General features: G+C 39.6%; 1 protein-coding gene across 1 annotated transcript in view; it reads right to left on the reverse strand.

Moving 5' to 3' along the window:
• The window catches only part of ZSWIM5 (zinc finger SWIM-type containing 5), a 146,390-nt gene extending 138,581 nt beyond the window's left edge, over window positions 1–7,809 (reverse strand). Inside the window, exon 1 of the mRNA XM_063106718.1 lies at window positions 7,215–7,809. Within this exon, the coding sequence (XP_062962788.1) occupies window positions 7,215–7,809 (595 nt within the window). The remainder of the gene's footprint in view (window positions 1–7,214) is intronic.
• Window positions 7,810–24,582: the final 16,773 nt, after the last annotated feature.

Below are 24,582 nucleotides of genomic sequence, written 5' to 3' on the forward strand. Positions count from 1 at the left end.
CTTGTGTCTGGCTTCTTTTATTTAGCATAATGTTTATGAGACTCATCCACGTTGCTGGGTTACCAGTAGTTCGTTCTTTTTTATTGCTGAATAGTATTCCACTGTATGGAAATACAACAAATTTTTTTTTTTTTTTTTTAATCCATTCACCCATTTGATAAGCATTTACATTGTTTCCAGTTTGGAGCTATTATGAATAAAGCTACTATGGATATTCAAGTACAATTCTTTACATAAACATATGTTTTCATTTCTCTCAGGTAAATACCTATGAGTAGGATTGCTGAATCTTATGGTTAAGTGTATGATTAACTGTATAAGAAATTGTTTTCCAAAGTGGATACATCATTTGCATTCCCACCAGCAATGTATGAAAGTTCCAATTGCTCCATGTCCTTGTCAGTACTTGGTATTGTAAGTCTTTTTATTTTCAGCCATTCTAGTGTACTGTAGGTTTCTCCTAGGGTTTTAATTTGCATTCCTCTAAGGACTAAATGACATAAGTATAAACAACTGTTATTAAGGCAAGAAAACCACTAGGGAAAAGGTTACTTCATCAGTTGCTTCAATAGTCCATTTTTAAAGAAGGTAACAAAGTTATATATTGCCCTGAATACCACATTCACCACTCCATTAGAAAGAGAAACAAACAAATGACCAAAAAACACATATACATAGAACATTTCAAAAACAGATTTCAGAGACTCTGAGGGTCAAGTACCCACTCAGTTTATAACCTACCACCTACATACAGATGGCAACATAATGTAGTCCTTAGAAGCTTAGGTTCTGGTGTCCAAGCTGGGTTTGTACTCCAAAATAAGAAAATACAAAGTATTTTAGAAAGACTTCCACCTAAGACAAGTAAACAATTATTTACTGAGTCACATAACAAGTGACTAAATGTTAATTCAATGAATGAATCAAGAACTAGTTTATAGGATGGTTAGCTCAGTTGGTTAGAGCATGGTACTGGTAATATCAAGGTCCAGAGTTTGACCCTGTACCAGCCAGCCACAGAACAAACAAAAAAACAAACAAACAAAAAACTAGATAATAATAAACTTCAAGGATGTTTTTAATCTATTTACGTAATATTTTAAAAATCAGAAACATCCAGAAATTAAGCCACAAAATGCAGAATATCGCTAGGCTCCAGTCACATATAAGTCAATTAAGAGATATGTCCCTACTATACAAATGCAAAAAAGTTATATGACAATTTACTCATTCATTAGATAAACATTTACTGAGCATCAACTTAGGGCAAATCATATTATACATTCTAAGGAAGAGAAGTTATATTGAGAACCAAAAATTAGTCACTTGGCTATATATGATTATGAAAAGTATCACAGAGTAATTTAGCATATGATCATATAACGCTAAAGCTAATACTAAATTGAGTGTGATTTCCTTGGTATCAATAATACTTAGTTCAATGACAGGCTGTATGTGGCCAAGAAGCATGCTGCCTATACCAGGAAAGAAATGAGCCTATGAATAAACTACAAGGTAGAAAATTCACATAAAAGTAATCTGAAATGAATTATTATCTATTTCTAATATTAAACACTAATTCTAAACCATATTAATTTAGGGTTTGGAAACAGAAGTTAAGACATGGTTCACATTTGCAGGGTTATCCATTTCTAAAGAAGAGTTATAAATGGTATGCATGAAAAAAATCCCACAGTATTCATCCATGCATATAAACCCTGTGTGCTGTACTGTACAGTCATAATTTTCTTATCAAGAATATGACAGGTTTAACCTTTAAATAACCACTGATTTGTCAAAAAGTTCCACACATATGAAGAGTATTAAGTAATCAGTCAGGCAAATTGAATCAAGCAAATTGAAATACTAATGCTTCCCTAATAAAATAAATGTGGTGATTTCTAATTTAAGACATATTCAACGCAAAAAAAGTTTAAAATTCACATGAAACTCTTATGCAACAAGTAACAAGTATGAGAAGTAGTTATGGGTTGCACTGTGTCACCCCAAATAAACATATGTTGAAGTTTAACCCCCAACACCACAGAGCATGACCTCAGTCCTTCGCAGCATGACCTTATTTGGAAATAGGGTAGTTGCAGATGTAGTTAGTTAAGATGAGGTCATGCTGGAGTAGGGTGGGTCCCTAATCCAATATGACCTGTGTCTTTCTAAGGCCATATGAAGACTGAGACATATAGGGAGAAAGGTAGAGATTGGGAATTGTGTGGCTACAAGGCAAGGAATGCCAAAAACAACCAATAAACCACCAGAAGCGAGGAAGAAGCAACAAGGGATTCCCCTTTAGGTTTCAGAGAGAGCATGACCCTGCCAACACCTTAATTTTGGACTTCTAGCCTCCAGAACTGTGAGACAATAAATTTTGATTGTTTTAAATCACCCAGTTTGTTTTGTTGCAGCAGCCAGAGGAAACTAATATAGCATTTTTATTCTAATATGTACAATTCTCCTGTACATTAATTTACTGATATATTAATGTCTTAATTAAAAAAAATTTTTTTTTTCTAAAGTATCATACAGTAAACTTGACTTTTTTGGTGTGCAGTTTTGGTGTGCAGTTCTATACAATTTAACACATGTATATATTTGTGTAACCATCACCATAATAGGATACCCACAGTTAATACCTTGCCTGCTTTTTTTTTTTAGGTGGTTGGCTAGTACCAGGATCCAAACCATTGACCTTGATGTTATTACACTGCATTCTAACCAAGTGACAGGCCAGCCAATACCTTGATTTTTAATAGCCATTGTTGAAACAAGAGAAATAAAATTGTTTTACATAGGCATAAATAAATTTCCAGACTTTCACTTTAAAATTTAGAATTTGTACTCTCACTTCAACATTATATTTTTAAAATTTCAAAAATAGAGATAATCTCTAAAATAAAATTCACAATCTTTTGTTTATCCATTATCTTTAAAATCCAACGCTCTATTCTTGAGATAGTCAACTTTAATAAGAATTCCTCATCATTCTTTACACAAAACAGATGGTCAACATAAAAGATACACCCATATTGTAACACTCAGACTATCTAATGCTATCAGTATGCACAAGTCTGGAGTTTTTCTCCTATCTTCCAATACCACACTCACACTAAAAATTCAAGCTTTTCTCTCCCTCTCTGTCTTGCTCTCTCTCTCTTCAATTTTACAACACTGAGAAGTCCATTCTTAACATTCATTCGTTCAGAAAGCATTTACTGAACATAAAGATGTGCAGGGTAGAGGAGAAGAGAGAGAAGTCAGCTCCAAAAAAAAAAAAAAAAAGGCAATGTGATTTAAAACCTGTTCAAATTTCTACACTAAAAAGTGTTATCACTTATCCCTTAAAGGAAAGAAGCTGCCTTCTGTGATGCAATACCTTACATATAAATTAATCACTTCCCCCCATAAAGTTTTACTATGATTTTATCTATTCTATCTTACACATGATGCTATAACACTTTCGAGGTGGAGATATCTTTTGATCTCCCAAGCAATACAGAATAAAACAAATTACATATAAAAACCAACAACTATAATACTTGTTACTGCTGCATTTTACAAAAGTTATACTATAGAAAAATTTCACAGACACGTTTATTGATGATATACAAGTGCACATAATTATAAACTTACTACCTAATGTTTAAATTATGGATAACTTCCTGAAATGGACCACTTATTATTATTATTATCATTGATTTTATAATTGTACCTCTTTCACATAAGGTAATACTTAGCATTGTGGCTCTAGTCTGGAAGACTATCCAAGGACAAACTATGTGCTTATTAGATGTGTAGATTCAAAATATAGGGTTCGGAATCAAGGGTTCCCCCACACCAGCCAGCCACCAAAAAATAAATAAATAAAAATATGGGATTTTGTTGAATTTGCATGTCAGAATCTACTGAAAATTTCTGGATTAATATTAATATAATTAAGGTATACCAGGTATAGAAGGCCCCTGCATGCCTTCACCCAATTTTTAAAATCTAAAATCCAAATAAATATAATACTTCTGCATTTAAGAGAGAAAAACTGTTCCCTTCAATCAATTCACATTTCTCTGAGAAGGTAGAAACCTCTTTTAAGTTTTATCTACACAGACAAATTACAGTCATGTTGTCGCTTAACAACAAGGACACATTCTGAGAAATGCATTGTTAGGCGATTTCGTCATTGTGCAAACATCATAGAGTGTACTTACACATACCTACTACACACCTAGGCTATATGGCATAGCCATTGTAATCTTGTGGGACAACCGTCATTGACCAAAACATTATACAGCACATGACTAATTTAAAATATGGTGGAGAGCAAAAAGGGTCAAAATGTTAACACTATTTATAAATCCTAGTTGTTCCATTCTTAAACCATCTGCACACTGCTGAGTATTTTCCCAAGGTTTGTACTACTACTGTCTTCACGGGCTTCAAAAACAGGTTGAAAAATGCAGATGCTTAAAACATCTGAACTCTATTACTGTCATAATACTGACAGTTCAGACTGTAAGTCTATTGACACAGTTTCGATGTCCATGAAAAGACTAATTTGCAATTTTCCCCTTTTAAAAGGAATAATACTTTGATTCGGTACTGTTAGGTAAAAGAAATGTATCCTTTGAGCAAAACACACCTATAGTTCTCCCATTTGTTTCCATCAAGCTGGAAAAGTTTTAGTTCTGATTCAAAATATGTTTTCTACAGAGTACACACATTTCAACCACAGTCCATGACTTCCCATTACCAGATTCTGTGTAATCAGAAGTTACTGAATTTAATCTACCTACTCTTTGTACAAGTGTTTGTTTGTTTTTAATATATTTTTCTTCAAAATTTTTGTGTTGTCCTGTTTTTTCACTTTTATGAATATTTTCTTTAAAAGGATGTTGTTGTTACAGAAATACCTCAACTTTCCTCCTTTCCTAAAGCATCAGCCTTCAGTAACAATGAGGTTATTACTATGGTTTGGCAACAGTAAGGAAATATACAGAATTCTTAATTAGCACCCCTTAGTAATTAAATTGAGCTTGAAGGATATAAACCAAAGAACATCATTACTTTCTTGCTATATACAAATCATTTCCTCACTCATCTCTTGGCAATACTTTTATAAAGCCTATCATCTAGATTAAGTCACATACTCACAATTTTAAGCTGAGGAGATAACTGATGAGTCTCTAGTTTTACATATTACAAGGTGATTCATACCAAAATACAAAACTCAAAATGATACAGAATATCCTTCTCTTCCATATTTAGTATAAATTAAGGTCAGAAAAATTAAGATTACACAGTTCATGGTTCTCAAACAGCGTTACTTAAAAGTGATTAATTCATTCTCCCATCTTCACTTTTGAAATCCAAAATGAACCAGAAAATATGTTCATATGGGTCTTCTCTCAAGGTCTCTGAAAACTATCATATAAAAGCCCATCACCCCATAAGCACACCAACTATTATATTACAAAGGAGAAATATTTGATTTAAATATGATCTAGATCACCCACAAAATTTCATTTGGAAACTTGACATTTTAGTCACTTTAAAATCATTTCATTTGGAACTTGACATGTTAGCCACTTTAAAAATAGATACCTCTTTAAAACCCTTCCTCTCTACCATTTGCTCAAGTTTGAAAATTCTTTCAAATCCATCTCTTACTATAAATGACCACTTAAATTAACCCTTTTCAATTTAAAACACTTTAAACAACCATTTTAAAAGTTAACTCATCTATTTCATAGAAAGATTAAAGTTTATAGACTAATAGAGAATGTCTATATTCACTTTCATGTTTTCAATATTTCAGTATTAACGCTGTACACCTTAATTATTTATTCAATTGATTTTTTCAAAATATACAAAAACTGTCAAAGAAACAAAACTTTCTTAATCCACTGTCTCTGTATTCTGACACAGGATATATTTCCATTTCACATTTGCGAAGCAAACTGTGGTATGCTGTTGTTTTAATAAGAAATGCAAGAATTCAATGATTCTCAATAACAAGAAGCAGATTAAACAATACAACGTACTACTCTTCAAAGAAAAAAAATTCAAATATGTTGATTTTATCTGGGGAGAAGAGAACTACATGTTTGGGGTTTGTGTGTGCTTGTGTAATTCTAAAAACAACCTCCCTGCAACTCCTTTCAAAAATCAATATTTTCTTCAGCAAATATGAGCATATACTGTACAATAAAACGCATAAAGATAATGTGTGCTTTCAGGACATTATAATAATCCAAACAAAAAAATCCGTGTTTTAACTTTCCACATAGCAAGTCAATGTTAAACAATGTCATTTTTTTCTTCCTCCCTAACCATTCCACAAATCAGGAGCACCATATTTATATATTTAATAGGATTAACAACCTGACTAGAAGCGCCGAAAGAGTAAAAGAAAATCATTTTTCATTTTCCCACAAACAAAAAGATAAAACAAAAGCAAATATTAAGACTTGTTAAATGAGAAGCGTTTGAACAACCCAACGTGACCAGCTTTTGATTTACCCCAGTCTGACAAGGAAGACGGACCCCACCCCCACTCCAGATTGTGTGGTTGTTTTTTTTTTTTTTTTTTTCCTTGGGTAGGGGTGTGGAGGAGAGAAGCTGTCACATTTCCATCTTCGGTTATTGTTAGTCCGCAGCCTAGATTCCCAAGCATCACTGGTCCGGGGGGAAATATTAAAGCAGACAATCACAAATGCCGGGAAAGCATAGCATTTTGTTGTTTTTTCCAGTGTTAAAGTTAATTACACCCAGATTCAATCTGCTAGGACTACAGACAGCCTATGACGGTCTGTCCCTCAAACACTCCCTCTAAGACTGCTTGCTCCAGATTCACTAACAATCCTCTCCTCTCCAACCTTAAACGAGAAAAAACGCATTTCCGAAATTATTACATCCCAAAAGGCATACCTCCCCATCTTTTTTGTCTCTGGTGTGGGGAGTAGAGTGAAGAGTAAAAAGAGACATATTCGCTCTTCAAACAATAAAAGGGGGGGAGAGGGCCAGTGGGGGAAACAGCAGTACTGGACCTGGATGAAATGTTGAGAAAAGTTTTTTATGTGAGTTGCCTGTCCTTCGGCAGGAGTACAGGAGTTGGGCAGGGAGCCCGGGTCTTGGCCCAGGGCTCGGGGACAGAAGGCACCTGCGGAAGAGACCGGGCTCCAGAGAGGAGCCGGGCGAGCACCTACCGACTTGCAGCACGTTCTCCACGGAGCCGCTGTCCAGCAGACGGATGCCCCGGCGGAACGGCAGTCCCTCTCCACCGCAGCTGGCTGCGCCATCCCCTGAGCCCAGCCCGGGGTATGCCCCCGCCGCGGCGGCCCCGGGGGCGGAGCCGGCCGGAGCAGCGGCCCCAGGGGGTGGCGGCGGCCCCTCCTCGGCCAGTGAAGCCCCCGCGGCGCCTCCAGCCGCGCCGGCGCCGGGGCCGGCCCGGTACTGGAAGCTGGAGTACATGCAGATCTCCCGCTCATTCCGCGGGAAGGACCAGTAGACGATGCGGCGCTGCACGGGCTCCGGGATCCGCTCGAAGCGCTCCTCCACCCGCTCGTACGCCCACCTTTCCGCCACTGTCTTGGCGGCGCAGTCCAGCAAGGACTCCGGCTGCCAGTGGGGGCGGGCCCCGGGAGGCAGGCAGCTGCTGCCGACTCCCCCCACCCCTCCGCTGGCCGCCCCAGGCGACCCGCGAGGGTGGTGAGCCTGCGGGCTGGGCCATGAGCACAGCCGCTTGGCTGGGGAGACAGGCTGCAGCGAGAGCAGCTCCTCTCGCTCACCTCCTTCCGCCATTGCTGGGGACTGACTGAGGCGGCGGCCGCAGCGGCGGCGGCAGCCCCAGCGGCGGAGGAGACCCCGGCCACGGCCACGCGCCCCGCGCAAGCGCCCAGCGACGGCGCCGGGGGGCGGGGCGTGCGAACCGCGAGCCCGCCGGCCCGAGTGGGGATCCCGGGCCGGTCCCGTGCGCACACCGGTTGGGCGGACGGGGGCAGCCTGAGGACGAGCGGGAGGCGGCGCGCGCTGTGCGGGCCGCCGCGGACGCGAGGACGGGCAGGAGCGAGCGCGGGCCCTCGGCGCGCTCCAGGCTCAGACGGCCCAGAATGCGCGCCCAGCGCTGGCGCAGAGCTGACGGCCGCCGAGGGGCGAGGAGCTCCGGGCACCCTCGCCGGCCCACGCGCCTCCAGCCCACCTGCCGCCCGGCCAGAGAGGAACGGACTGTGTGGCCAAGTGAAACGGCGGGGCCGCGAGCCATCTGGAGAGCCGCCTCCGTGAAGCAATAGGCTTGCGGTGCACAAGGAGAGAAAAACTCAAAATCAGGTTCCTGAGGTAGATCGACGTGACAGGAACTGTCACGGCCGAGTGGAAGGCCTGGCAGAAGATGCTGGGAAGAAAAACAGTAGGGAAAAAATTAGAAAGTTCGAGTGACGAAAAGTTCCCTCACGCCACAACAATGTCGTATAAAGTCGGCAGTGTGCCCAGAACGGGGAAAAGTCGCACCAGCCTCTGATGGGACAGTGGGACGCCAACACCTCACCGCCACTGTGGCTGCACCTTCGTGGGGTTCTTTGGAGGGTTTAGCACCCTGCATCCTAGGAAGCAAAACACTTTCTCTGTGGTATCTGGTAGAATTCTCTGACCCCCCGCCTCTACTCTAAATTGGGTCTTTCATGTTTTCCTTACTTTGCTCAGTCTTCTACACCTTTACATTACGTATCATAAGTTGCACACATATTTTTATTCATTTGTTTAGTGTCTGACTGCCCGACGCCATGGCAGCGAGGATCATGTCTAGTTTCTTCACAGAATTTATTCTCTGCCTGGCACACGGTAGGTGCTCAAGAATGGCAACCTCATCGCTAATTCCTCCATTAACAACGCGGAGTTGTAAGTGATGGCCTCTTGCCCCGTCAAGAAAGCTCAGATTATTTCAGAATTTGCTGACAAACTACTCTCTACAAATTTAAAACGTTCCAATGACTTTATTAAAAGAGTTCCTGTAGCTGAGTTCACCCTTCAAAATGAACGAGTTCTAGAGTGTAGTTAAAGTAAGAGCAAGAAGAGAGTAAATGATTGGAGACAGGTTGGAGCCAAAGTAGTTTGATTCTGCTGTAATCTCAGAATTAAAGAACTCAGGCTATAGAATCAGAATTGGGTGTGAATCACACTTGCCACTTGTGTGATGCTAATCATGATTCAGTTAAGTCATTTGTAAAAGGGGGCTAGTAATAATGCCTCTACATACAACTGTTGTAAGAATTAGAAATACTTAAAATCGAGCACTTATTCAGAGTACTCAATAAATGTGTTTATATCTGTAATTGGATTTATATATGTGAATATAAATGGAATACTGTGTAGTAGCATAATCCCTACTTCCCGTTGACTCTGGTACCACAATTAAAGGCTTTCATGACACCCATTATTTCCCTTCCTAGAATTTATTAGAGATTATTTAGGGGGTGAGCATTCCTTTAATGCCTTTTCTCCCTGACTAGACTGTGAGCAATGTAAGGGCAGGAACCACTTCTACATAAGGGCCTATTCCTAACAACTGCTATAATGACTGCACATGGAAGATACTCAAAAAAATATTCCACTTTCAGTCAATGAATATGCTACTCAGACTGAATCCGTTGCTGGTAAACATAGTTAACAGAGGTTGGGATATAGAAAGAAATGTTACTTAAACATTACGAGTTAAGTTTGATTCTTATAAATTTGACTTAACTAAGTGCTTTTTCTATATTTTGAGGACATTAAACAATACAGAAAAGAACAAAGAATAACATTACCTACACTCATTCTCTCCGTTCATAATTAATCATTATTACTTAATACTCATAAACTAAAGTCCACTTTAACACCCTCCATATAGCATTTCCCAGGAGCAACTATAACCTGTGTTTGTAGTCTATTTTTAAATTGTGTATGTTTGTGTGTAACATTGTTTTGTGTATATTTTATTTAATTAAATGGTATCACACTGCCTGCTAGTACCTTGCTTTTTTCTATGCGTACACAAAGATCTCGCTCATTCCTTTTAAGTGCCACAAAGTATTTCATATTAAGAATGTTATCACATTTTATTTCAAAGCCTAACTCCACTACTTGTTAGCTAATATAAGAGTACTTCAAAAAAATCGTGGGAAAATAGAATTGAAATATAATACAAATCTTTCCATGAACTTTTACCTTAGAGAAGTGACTTAAACCCTCCATGCCTCAGCTTTCATAGGAATAATAAGTACTTACTTAATAAGGTTGTTTTGTAATTAATATATGTGAATTGCATAGAAAAGTACCTAGCACATGGTTAGTACTCAATAAATGTTAGCTATTTTATTTATTTATTTTATTAATGACGGACATTTCAGTTTTCAATTTTTTTCGTACAAACAGTACTTCAATGAACATTCAGTGCTACAATGAACATCTTTGTCTGGCTCTCGTTGCGTATATATTCTAGAATTTCTCCTGGCTATATAGCTAGAATGGAATTGCTGATTATAGGATATAAACACTTTCAGTTTTACCAAATGCTGCCAATATGTATGCCAATGTATCTGGACCAATGTATTAATAGTTATCTAGTACTAAGTAACAAATTACTCCAAAACTTAGAGGTTTTAAACAACAATAGTACTATAATTTATTATCTCTCACAGTTTTTATAACTAAGGAATTTGGGAGCAGCTTGGCTGTGTGGTTCTGGCTCAGGATCTCTCATGAAGTTGGCATCAGACGTTGGCTGCAGCTGAAGTCATCTGAAGGCTTGACTGGAACTGGAGGATCCTCTTCCAAAATGCCAAAGTGACTCATTCAAGTGGCTGGAAAATCGGTGCTGCCTCTTGGCAGGAGGCCTCAGTTCCTCTCTATGTGGGCCTCTCCAATGAACTGCTTGAGGATGTCTGATTTCTCCCAAAGGAATTCAAGAGAGCAAGGTAGAAACTGCAATGCCTTTTATGACCTAGCCTCAGAAGTCACACACCATTACTTCTGCTATATTCTATCCTACCAGGCCAGTCTTAATTCAGTATTGGAAAAACCTATACAAAAGCAAGAACACTAAAAGGAGGCAAGGATTACTGGAAGCATGTTGGATATTGCCTACCACAACCAACTCTCACCAACACTGAATAGGAGTACTATTTTCCCCATATCCTCACCAATATGCTGTATTGTCAGACAATATTTTTTTTTTTTTTAATATAAGATGACTGGTAAGAGGATCTTAACCCTTGGCTTGATGGTGGTCAGCACCACACTCAGCCAGTGAGCTAACCAGCCATCCCTATACAGGATCCGGACCCATGGCCTTGGTGTTATCAGCACCGCACTCTCCCCAGTGAGCCACAGGCCGGCCCAGACAATAATTTTTGACCTGATAAATGAGAAATGTTTTCTCTTTATTTTTCTCTGGTTACTGGTGAGGTTGAGCAACATTTTATATATTGTTGGCCATCGTACATCTTCTTCTGTTAATTGCCTAATTACATTTTTTTTCTACTGGATGGTTTAACATTTTCTTAACTTGTAGTACTTTATTTTTTCTGGCAAGTACTACTTTTTTATATGCGTTGCAAATATCTCCTTTCAGTATGTCTCGTCTTTTAATTTTATATCTTTTACTATATTTCGCTATACTGAAGTTTTAAATGTTGATGAGGTCAACTTTTATGTTTTGCACATATTATCTTCTTTAAGGAAGCTTTCATATTCTATGTTTTCTTCTAGTAGTTTTGGAATTTTTCAGTTTTAAGTCTTTCTACCCATCTGGAATTTTTTTTTCTTTCAATATATCCAATTTTAATCTTTACTATAGGAAGAGCTGTTAACTGCTCTAAAACCATTTGTTGAACAGATCAGCCTTTCCCCCATTGACCTGTGATATACCCATTTGTTTTATTTGCATGTGTTTGTTTCTGGGCCTTTTTTTCTGTTGCACTTACCTTTTTGTCTATTCTTCTTCCATTAATACACTGTTTTAGTTAATAATTAAATTTGGTAATATGTAATTAAATTTGGGAATGTTTATATGTTTTATAAGATAAATTCTTCTTCTTTGTCCTTGTTTTTCAAAATTTTCTTAGCTATCCATGCCCCTTTTTATCCTTCCATATGAATCTTATAATCAATTTTACTACATTTTCCAAAAATACATTTCCCAAATCCTGCAGAGATTTTTCTTGGCATTACATTGAATGTATAGATTAATTTGGGGACGATTGCTATCTTTATAATTAAGTCTTTGTAAATACATGGGCCTTCGTTACCAATCTTTTTAAAAGAACTAAATATTTTATTACTTATATTTATTTTGTGTCCCTAGTAATTGCTAGATGTTTTCCAAGATATCATTAAACAAAAAAGAATCTTACTTCTGGTAGCTTACCATCTAGTTGGTGAGATAAGATGAAACATATGAAAAGTTAACAACAGTAAAGTACTAGAATAATATAAAAAAGTAATAGATACAATAATTCAAAGGATTGTCAAATGACTTGTCAAAAGAAGCAATAATTATTTGGGGAATCAGAAGAAAGATCACTGAATAGAAATTGTGAGCAGAAACTCTACTGTAGTCTTATTTCATCTAGATGTTGGAGAACGAGTAGGATTCAGATAGGCGCAAAGACTTGAGGAAGGAATTTCATTTGGGGTGAACAACTTCAGCAAAGACACATAAGGGAGAAAGTACAAAACATACTCATGGAAAAATGAGAAAAAATCTGTTTGGGTATCCAAGTGGAAAATAAAGATTAGAAAGGTCTCTTAAGCCAAATTACGGATAATATTAAATGCAAAACTAAGGTGTTAGAAGTTGAACATACAGCATGGGCAAGGAGAACCAAGATAGTAAAGGTTATTAGACATCTACATAGCATTATAACACTAAATATAACCTATTTTGCACATCTTTTCCCACATTAATCTGTGCTGTGTACTAAGCCCATAACAGATCCTCAATGATGAATGAATGAATGAGTGATCTGTCTCTGATGTGGAGAATCTATTTGAAGGGAAGAAATGGGAGACATAGAAACTTCTCAAGAACCTGTGCCAGTAATCTGGTCATGAGTTGTTAGCAGCCTCAATTTGGACAATGACAGTAGGAAAATTAAAAATTTCCCTGAATACAGTGCTTCTGTCCTATTGTTCCCCAAAACTGAGACAATGAATATTTATTAACGCCAGCACGGTGCCTTAGAGTAACAGGGTGATTTTTTTTTTTTTTTTTTTTTTGCAGGGGTCGGGGGTAGACTATGAAGCTACATTTTGTGTTTTCTAATCTATTTGCCATTTTTAAACAAACACAAATTAAAAAACTACTATTTGTGAGGCATCGTAAGTTAGATATATTGAAGGTTACTAAGTTGTTTAAGATAGTCTGGGCATTAAGAATGGCAAAAAACATAAGTGGGACTATTCTAGGACTGGACATAGAATACAGAGAAAGGTGTAGTAAGACAAGGAGGCAAGGATATCTAATAATAATGACACTTAAAATTGATACAGTGTTTTACAGTTTTCAGCTGAAAAATAAAGCAGTGCTGAAGAAAATTCACTGAATTGTGCTGGCCAAGAATACTACCATTCTAATTTCAGTTGGGTCCTATATGCTGCTTAGTAATCCTATTATTCAGCCCTAATTGATTAGCACCTGTATCCCAATTTTATATATGAAGAAAGCCTCAGAAAAGTTATGTCTTAATCAAGTCCACTAGCAAATGAATGACAAAACCAGGACTCAAAGCCAGTTTGTTGAATTCTGAGTCCACTGAAATATCCTTTCCACACCATAGTTGTCTCACTCAGGAGCCAAAGGATTTTGTAAGAGCAGCATCAGAGTGACCATATATTGTCTCTTCTGGACAGGGACTCAAATTCAGCCAGAAAGGGCTATCAGATTGATTAACTTAGAAGGAGTCAAGAAGTTAGATTTCTCAGTGAAGTATGAGAACCATTTCATTGTCTATAGTCAAATAGTAAAACTGGAAGTAAAAAAGGAAAGAAAAGGCAAGAAAAAGAGAAAGGAGGAGGAGAAGAAGGAAAAGGAGGAGCAGCAGCGACATGTGGTAAAAGACCACGTACACTGGAAATATCAGCAAGTGGGTTAATAATAAGGCTCAAAGTCTGTTGATTTGTGGAGTAAATATGGAAGTTCATAGTGTTATTGAGAGCTAGTGAGGCCATTATTCATAGCTGCCAGCTCTTTTCAAGATTAGCTTAAACATTGGCTCACATTAAAATAATACCAGTTTGTTGATGTTAGCATTATTGTTCTAATGCTTTAAATACAAACAACATACAGGCAACATGGAACTTACTGTCTAGTTTGAAGAAATGACATTAAACAAACATATATAAATACAGATAGCCATAACATGGCAGATAAGACATGTAATGATATGCAAGATACAGTTGGGAATAGCAAGTACCCTAGATTGATTGGAACACAAAGTTAGTGGTGAACATTAGTGGGGAAAGGCTGTTAGAGAAAGTTACAGTTAGACAGGCAGAGTAAGTTCTGGTGTTCTAGGATGACTATAGCCAATAATATTGTATTATATATTTCAAGAAAGCCAGAAAAGAGGATCTTGAATGTTACAACCACAAAGAAAGGATATATGTTTAGGTGATAGATATGCTAACTATTGTGATTGGATCGTTATACAATATATGCATGTATTGAAACAAATTGTACCCCATAAAAATGTACAACTAAAATTTTTTTTTTTTTTTTTTTTTTGTCCTTTTTGTGACCGGCACCCAGCCAGTGAGTGCACCGGCCAGTCCTATATAGGATCCGAACCCGCGGCGGGAGCGTCGCTGCGCTCCCAGCGCCGCACTCTCCCGAGTGCGCCACAGGCTCGGCCCCAACTAAAAATTTTTTTGAATAAATTAAAAGAGACAGGAGACATTGTGAAAAGCTTTAAAATGCTAACTTGAGGAATCTGAATATCTTAGGTTGGCAGAGGAAAGTTGATAATGGTGTTTTGAGCAGGAGAGTAACATGATAAAAAGCAGTGTTTTAGGAAGATTAATCAGACAGAAGTATGCAGGATGACTCAGGAGGAGAATAGAGTCTGGACGTGGAGGATGAGTTAGGAGGCTACAGCAACAGTGTGAGAAGAAGGTAATAAAGACCTATAGAGGGCAAAGGACACAAGGACATCTAGACATAAGAAAATAGGGGCTGAAATCCAGCCTGTACTCCATTTGCCCATCCCTGCACCTACAGGGTTGCATTGGGTGCCTTTTTCTAATTCTCACTGAGGGAACATATGGGCTAGCAGCAGCTCTGGGCTGTTACCTCTGTTTGATCCCTCTCCTCTAGCGACAGAATTAACCCATTTCAAAGAGACCATGGGAGTCTAAAGATACTTCTCCACGGACACAAAGAATGATTGCATATAGTAATGATGAATAAGCTAACTATACTGATCTAACCACCACACATTCTACCCAATTATTGAGAATCAACGTTGTACCCCACATGTATGTATAAAAACAAAAAAGATACTTCTTTTACAGCATTGAAATGTCCTGAGAAAAAACACAAATACAAAATCAATGACCAGTAAGAACACATGACATTTTGAGACAGCTCTTTTGATGACAGGAAAATTTTGAGCCAACCTTAGAAACAAATCTTTAAAATTGCATTTGTGAAATATCTTCAACCCTTCAGGATGGAATGGAAGTCAGTGATGAGATGAGAGTGAGGCTCAGAGATGAGGATTAAGGTATCATTTGACAAGCAAACTGTATGCAACCCAGAGTCATTATTTAATAATGAAATGTATTTTGGTTTCCATTTCAAAATGTAGAAGACAGACACCTGTACTTCCTGATACAACTACTTTCATTGGGTATATATTAAACACTGAGGATGAGGTGGGGATGGAGAAAAATATTTGGGAAATAGAAAGGAAGACCATGATTTAAGTGATAGTGGATTTCTTGGACCTATTACCCAACTTTGCCATACTTCTTGTAGTATTTTAGTATTTCTTTGTAATTGTCTTCCTTAAATCTACTACATCTCTCTCCTGTTGTGGAGCAGCCATAGAATTAGAGGAATTTAGCTCTAAGGGTAAGCCCCAACTTGTCAAATCAATTAGAGTAACCCCATATCTTATTCTGTGACTCAGTCTGGGATAGGCAGATAAAAGTCAGCCAGTGTATGGCATTTCCCTCATTGTAGGCATTGGTTCAGGAATGGGCATAACACATTGGGCCAGTGAAATATGTGGTTTGCTAGCCAATTTTAGGAAAGAAGAAATGTTCTCATTCCTTTAAGAGAGCTTGTGAAAGCAATTCTCTTAGCACACTGACACAGAAAAGGAGGTTGGTTGTAATATACTGTGACTGCAAGGGTAAGCCAGGTTTGGGTTGAAGCTGACACACCAAAACCTTATGGGAAAGACGGAAAATAACTAGATATCTGATGACATTGTTGAACAGCTGAATCAAACCTACTTGAAGACCTCTATGTCTACTGACATCCAGTTACATGAACCAATAAATACCCTTTATTATTTTTTCAGCACTTTATTGAGGCATAATTTACATGCACTAAAATGCACAAATATTAAGTGTACAGCTTCATGATGTTTTATATATGTATACATCCACGAGGCCACCACACAGATTAAAATGTAGAACATTTCTGTCATTCCAGAAAATTCCCTTGTGTTCCTTTCCAGTCAATACCCCAGAGTTACCCATTATTCACTTAAATGGAATCATATAGTATGGATTCTTTTATGTTTGGCTTTTTTCACTAAGCATAATGTTTTTGAGAGTCATTTATGTTATTCCCATGGCAGTTCGTTCTGGTTTTACAATAAGTAGTATTCCATTATATAAGTGTACCACATGTTTATTAATTCTCCCTTTGGTGGACATTTGGGGTGTGTATTAGTCAAGATGGGATATGTTGTACAAGGGACTTATTAGAGATTATGCTTGATAGAGAACATGGGGAAGGAGCTAGAAGCTAGGGAAGACTGTTAAGAGCCATCAGATCTCAATGCAGATGAAGGAGGAAAGAAAAGAAGAAAGGTTGAGTGGAAGGATTTTTAGACTGCAGTACAATTCTGAGAAAGTAAGCCAAGCCCAAATTTGCCCCTTAGAGGAGTCCTGCATCTCTCAGGAATGGGCCTGTCTTGGTACCCTTTCTACACTCAGTCATTTGATGGGAGCAGACTGTGGAAAGCATGGCCTCTGGGTGAATGCAAGGATGGATTTTAGAGCACAGGAGGTAAGGTGGTCAGTGAAGTATGTTCCCCACAGCCAGAGATACAAAAAGAGCATTTTCATGGCTACCACAGTCCACCCCTTGCATCTCACAGATTTATTTCACCAAGCAGGATCAGTGAGCAGATCCTCCGTGGTTCTCTTCCTGAGGGGAAATTCAGAAGAGGAAGGTTAGTGGAATGAACTCTATACGCTATCACTGCAATTGCTCTAGAGGCCACAACTACTATTCATCTTTCTCTTCCTCCACTATCCATTCTGAATTCCCCTAACCTTCAGCTATCACCTCAGCAGGTCTTGGAGCTTGCTTAGTGGTGTCACTCAAACTCTTAGTCCTTAGGGTTCTGAACCTTTAGTAATCATACCTTTCTAGGCCAGGATTGTTTGATGTATCTCTTCACAGTTACAGTGGGACAAGGAGGCACCCACATAGATCTCTTGGGTTTTACATGTATTCCTCCTTGGCCCCACTGTGTAAAAGTAATACTACCTCCTTCTGCTTAAGGGTCAATGACTCCTGCCAGTAATGCTAACTCCTCTTCTCACCTGCTAGTCCTTGAGCACAGGGAGTCTCTGGTGCCCTGGCTGCAGCAGCAATTTAGGGTACAATGGATTAGGAACTTTAATCCCGCAAAACCTAGAGTTGTGAGGATGGGAAGCACAAAATCTCTCAAAATGTCATTGGGAATGATGATAAGTGAGGCCACTTCCACTTCTACTCTTTGGTTTCTAGACCCATGTCTCCTTCCTATTGGGGAAACAGCACTACAAAAAGGTATCTAATTTAATGCATACTCATATTGAAGGATGGCACTCCATCCCTTAACAAAGTTGTCTCTGATCTGAGTATTTCAAATGTACCTGTAGAAGGCATTTCCAGCATTTTATGAGGCTGGCTGCTCTTGGATAATGTGTTATATGATATGACCAGTGGATTCCATGGTTATACCAGATGACTCCCACACACCTTTTGCTATGAAGTGGGTCCCTTGGTCAGATGCTATTCCGTGTAGAATTCCATGCCCATGGATCAGGCATTCCATAAGCCCCTGGGTACTGGTGCTGTCTGAGGTATGAGGCAGGAAAGGAAAACCTATATGAAAGTATCTATCTCTTTGAAAACAAACTTTTGACCCTTCTAGAATGGAAGAGGCCTGATATACTCAATCGGCCACCAGGGACCTGTAGGTCTGTGGAGAACAATCCTATATCAGAGGCTTCACTGTTCATCTTGATTGCCAAAAGATTGGACATTTGAGGCAGGAGTAGCTAGATCAGCCTTGGTAAGTAAGAGTACCTCCTACTGGGCCTATATGTAGTCTCCACTTATGCCACCATGATCATTCTTTCATGTCCCCATCATGCCACTTCTGGGGCAGCCAATGACAAAGGCTGGTTAGCACCACCTGGCCAATTCATTTTATTTGCTTGACTCTGCAGTGTCTTTTCAATGATGAATGCTTTTTGGTGGGCTTTAATATGTGATACAAAAATCCTCCTTTCCCGCCCCTGACCAGATGGCCCAAGCCTAGGCCACTGCCCAGGAATCTACATATATTTGCACCTCTCTCGCCACTTCTTTCCTCACAAAGTGGACAATGAGATGCACTGATCCCAGCTCAGTGTATAATCTTCTCCTGCAAATAGCATGGCCTTCTCAAAAATCCCAGGACATGCATTGTGATTCTTCAACTGGGGATTGCCATAAACTCCATATTACATCTTTCCCAATCACTGACACCTCCAAATGGGCCTGCTGGTTCATATCACCCAAGCATCAGGGCAGCTTGCCCTGCTTCAGAGCCCCTTTCTGCTCCAGGACTCACAGAAGCTGGCAGCATTCTGTGTTACCTCAGGATATGGCATAGAGCAGTATTCCTAGGTGTGGAATGCGTTACCTTCAGAACCTCAAGAGCCCTACCAGGAACTGTACTTCCTCCTATGTGCTAAGGGATGCAGGATGCAGCAATTTTGTCTTTAACTTTGGAGGAGATATCCTGGCAGCCCTGAAACTGGGCCCCTAAGCATTTTACCAACGTGACTGGTCTCCTATTTGTGGTAGAGTTTAACTCCCACCCTGTGGAGCATATGTGTCTTACCAAGGCCACCAGCACTCTAGTAACCTTTCACTGATTCTGTTCAATCAGCTTGATGCTAACAATGTAATGAACAGATGTGTCGCTAGCTCAGTTGGTTAGAGTGTGGTGCTGATGAACAGATGTGACGTTCTTTGAGTCTAATAGATCTGCAACATAACCAGCACCTCTTTAGACAAGCCCAAGTACAAAACAGTGCTGCCCACCGCCCCCCTCCCCTCCCTCCTTCCCTTTACGAGAAGCCTCCTGACTTAAACAGAAACCCCTTTTGCTTCCACAAGGATTCAGTTCTCCACCCCGATCCACATTAGCATAATGACCCTCCTTGATGGTATCAGCCAGCCCGTGGCACACTATATAAGCTCTACCACCCCCACACCTGGTGCTGTCCACCATTTTCAGGGCAGCCCCGGGCTGCCTGCCACTCTGAGCACAGTCTGGCAGATTTCTTTCTTTAATAAAGCTTGAACAGAACTCAGCATCTCGGATCACTTTTCTTTCAGAGTCAGTATCATACTGCATTATGACAGAGGGCAGGAAACGTAACGTGATCTCGAGGCAAAACTGTAAATAACTGTGATGGCTAATTTTATGTATCAACTTGACTAGGCCATGGAGTACCCAGATATTTGGTCAAACATTATTCTAGGTGTTTCCATGAGGGTATTTTTGAATGAGATTGACATTTAAATCAGTCAACTGAGTAAAGCAGATTGCCCTCCCTAATGTGTGTAGGCTTCATTCAAACAGCGAAAGGCCTGAATAGAACAAAAAAGCTGAACCTCTCCCGACTAAGAAAGAGTCTCTTCCTGCCTGGAAAAGACTGGGACAGCTTTTTTCCTACCTTTGGACTCAGACTGAAATATTAGCTTTTCCTGGGTCTGGAGCTTGCTAACTTACCAAGCAGATCTTTTCTGGAGAACCTTGACTAATACAATAACTAAGTTCCATGTGAACATAATTCTTTCTGACCTTCTTTTTTGATTAGGGTAAAAACAAATGTATTTGCCAACTCGATGGCTACAAACTATGTACCTGAGGCCTGTATCAATCTAATCTAGCAGCGATACCATGTCCAGCATGGTGGCTGCAATTGGGACTGCTACTTGGTTGAGCTTGTGGTAATCTACAGGCATCCTCTAGATTCTGCAGGGGCCACACTGGCAAATTAAATGGCATTACAGTAGGGATCACCACCCTTTGCATTCTTTTGATCTTTAAACGTGGCACTAATCTCCACTGCTCTCATATTGACTCCAAGGATGCACAGGGGTAGGACATTTTCAGAGGCTTCCACTTGGCCTTCCCGCATATGATAACTCTTATCCTACAGGCCAAGGGCCTAACGTGGGGGTTACTCCAACTGCCAAATATGTCATCCTCAATGATACCTTCGAGGACCAGGGAAATGACTACTGAGTGGGCCCATGTCTCCCGTGAACTCACTGTAATCCAGAACTCCATTCATTACATGGCCTCCACATACCCCCACCCTAACATGGTGATCATAATGACACCTCAGGTCTCTGGATATCAATATCAATTCAAACCTTGTGTCCAAAAGTCCTCAAAATATCTGGGTATTCCCCTTTCCCCAGTATATAGTTACTAATGTAAATAGCCGTAGGTCCCTTTGAAGAATACTTGGGGGAATCATTATCACATATATTTGCTGTGGTGTTGCAAGGTCCTTCTCCCTGGGAACACAGCCACTTTTCAGTCAACAGTTTCCAGGTCTGAAAACTGGCTCAGGTCTAGAAATTGGGCAAAAGATCATTATTTTACTTGAAATGACTTCTTCCAGCCTCCTGCTCATTCATTCTTGCTTTTTTTTTTTTTTTTAGTGAAACATAATTGATTATACATTGTGGGGTACAGAGTTGACTATCAATATTTGTGTACAAAGTATGATATCCTGATCAAATCAGGATAATTAGCATATTCATCATTATAAAACATAATCATTCTTTGTGTCCATTAACCAATTTCTCACATTCTTGCTTCTTTTGATCATGTTCTCCATAACTCTCTATAGCAGGTGCTCTTTGCTGTCACTCCAACCTCACTGGTCATTCTGATGAATACAAGTCTCTAGCTTCTGGCAATGAAGTGCTGCCACATGACCTTTATTATTTGGGGGACCCCATTACCCACTTTCTAACAGAGATCCCAGAGATCCAAGTTTGTGCCAGCCTCTACTACAGTCATCTCTGGCTTGCAGAGGAAAGATACCATTAACTTCTTAGTTATTTGGGAGGTCCCTTTCCCAGCATATACTAATAGTTGGTGAATGGTGTGTCCTTTAAGCCTTGCTGTGGAACATAATCTTCAGGTAAGTTTTCTAGCCTCACATTATATATACATGCCCACCTCCCTGAGTCTTTCAGTCCCTTCCTCTACTGTTTGCCATAGCAAATCAAGAATTCCAGACTTAGGGCCGACCCGTGGCTCACTTGGGAGAGTGGTGCTGACAACACCAAGTCAAGGGTTAAGATCCCCTTACTTATCTTTATTAAAAAAAAAAAAAAAAAGAATTCCAGCCTTGCTCAATATGGGCTGTCACTTTTCCCCAGGCTTCTAGGATCTACCCTAGCAGTGAGTTCACACCATCCTATGGAGTCCTTGCCAGAGTGTTGAAATCCTATATCTGGAGAGAGTGCCCGTAAGTCAATAAATTCCCTTATCCAGTCTTATATTTCAGCTTCCTTGGTCAGTCCATCAGCTTCTTTGAGGTATATTACATATCCTTCCCTATCAGGCAGAGCATGTTTCTAGCTAGGTTATGCTGCAACTTAACCCAGGTTATAGGTCCAATGACCAGAAGAGTAAGTGGGGCCAGTTCTTGAGGGTGACACTTGTTAACTTGTGAGGAGAAGACCTCTGTATCATAGTCTTCTCACATGGGAAGAATGCTGGCTTTTAATAGGGAGACATGGGCCATGTCTGCAGGCTCAGAGGTTCAGAGAAAACTGGGAAGACAAAACTTCACGAATATTTAGGTATCCCTCTCTCTCCCATAACCTAACGCTTTACAGGTTTTTCCAAACAGGACCCCAACTTTGGCCAAAAGAATTCTGCTTTTGTTGAGTATTCAATTATCTTCAGAGTTCAGCCACTCTATCAAATCCTATGCTTGATCTTTGGCTTCTTCTGCTTGCTCACTGCATGAGATGAGGACATCTTTGTAAGCCACCAAAGAAACTCTTTGGCTCTCATACTTAGTTTCAAAAATTTGCTAATTGCCCTTAGCTTTTCATTATTTGCCTGGAGGGCATCAATGCAAACTAGTAACAACCATCCCACTTCCATTTTTTTTTTTTTTTGTAATTTATCGATATACAGTATAGTTGATTTTCATGTCCCTTTACCAATTCCACTGTCTTTATATTTATCATTACCCAATACATTTCACTGTGCTGGCCAGTGTACTCCCTTCCACCTGTATATTATCCCAGCTTACCACTGGGGAAAGTTTTAACAAAGGGCCTGACACCTTGTGCCAGGAGTTGTCTGTGCACCACTTACCACCAAAGATGGAGTCCTCATTACCAGCCAGGTGGTGAGTGATCCAGTCTCCATCTTATTTTCCTGCTTTCTTGAACCACTTCTGGTACCAATTGTCACAGGTTGGTTTTCCAGGAAGCAGAAGTCAAGACAGAGTCAGAGGTGCAAAAAGTTACTTTCTTGGTAAGTAACAACTGTGAAAGAGAAAAGTAGGAAGTGAGTCTGGGCAGGTGGAATGGTCGGACCAGGATGCCAGCCTGACAAGGTCTCTTGCCAGTCCAACAGACAGCTCCAGGGCAAAGGAGTCCCGCATTAAGTAGATAAGGTAAGGCACTTTTACAGTCACTGGTCACAGCCCCCCTGAGAAAAACATGTCCTCAGCTCACAAGCTAAGGTAGATCCTAATGAAGCTATCAGCTAGAAACTATTAGCTAAACACACTCCTTACAGCTGAGCAGAAAGTCCTTTTCAAAGGGGGATATGAGCCACACAATTAACGTCTACCTCCTTTTCCTCCCTTCCTATATAACCCACTATCAACTTTTCCAGGCACCTGGTGCCTCCAAATCCTGAGTTTTTCTAAGGTTTGCAATATAAACAACTGTTCTTTTTTGGGGATTTCCTCCTCCTCCCCTCCACCCATGAAGACTCCTGGACTTCTTTCTTCATTCTGCAAAGACAGTTTGTCCTTCTGCTTTTCATCTTCTGGGTTTTTAAAAAAATACTTGTCATCTCATCTGTTCTTTATGTGCTCATGGATTTATATTTTTCTCATTCTCTTTCTGTCATCTAGAACAGAGCTGGCAAACTTTTTCTATAAAGAGCCAAATTGTATATATATACTTTAGGCTTTATGGGGTATGCAAAAACAGGCCATGGCTGTAGTTTGTTGGCCTCCGATCCAGAGCCTTACTAGTCATAATGTGACCCACAGACCAGTAAAATCAGCATCACCTAGGAGCCTGACAGAAGTGCAGAATCAGGACTCACCCCAGAATTGCTGGATCCACATTGCATTAATGAGCTCCCCAGTTTGAGAAATTTGAGAAGTGCTGATCTAGAGAGAATACGGAAGAAGGAACAGACATAAACACAAATGTTCAACCCACTTCGTTTAACCGGAAGTCCCTTTGATTAAAGCTGGTTTTAGTTGCGGTTTCTAACACTTGCAATTAAGGTGTACTAATTCTCATCTCTTTGAAGATGGAGCCTCATTCAAATTACTTCACTTTTCTGAACCTTAGTTTCTTCTCCACCATTAAATGGTTGAGTCTGATGATCTTTTAAAGTCTCTTCTAGGCTCTCAAATTCCATGACCCTGTGTCTCTAGTCTTGAGAAGAAAAGGGAAACTGGAGTCCTTAGGCCGGAAACAAAAATAGAAAGAACTCAGACATAAAGAGACAAAGACCCAGTTACTGGACTTTAAATAAGAAGGGGATAATGTTTGTAATGGATGTATTTTTTCTGTATAATGAAAACAGATTCACTTAGCTCAGGTTCCTTTGTAACCTTACTTTCTTCCTGAGTCTGGATCACATTCAAGTTTATGTGTATTCTACAGCCAAAAAATAAAGCAGTTCTTGTGCCAAACTATGCTTTCTGCAAATAAATAAATGAATGAATGAATAAATAAATAAATAAATAAGAAGGGAAGATTTCATCTCTGAATAAAAATAGATATACCATGAAGCTAATGAAGCT

The sequence above is a fragment of the Cynocephalus volans genome, chromosome 8, assembly GCF_027409185.1.
Source record: "Cynocephalus volans isolate mCynVol1 chromosome 8, mCynVol1.pri, whole genome shotgun sequence".
In the NCBI taxonomy this organism is placed as follows: domain Eukaryota; kingdom Metazoa; phylum Chordata; class Mammalia; order Dermoptera; family Cynocephalidae; genus Cynocephalus; species Cynocephalus volans.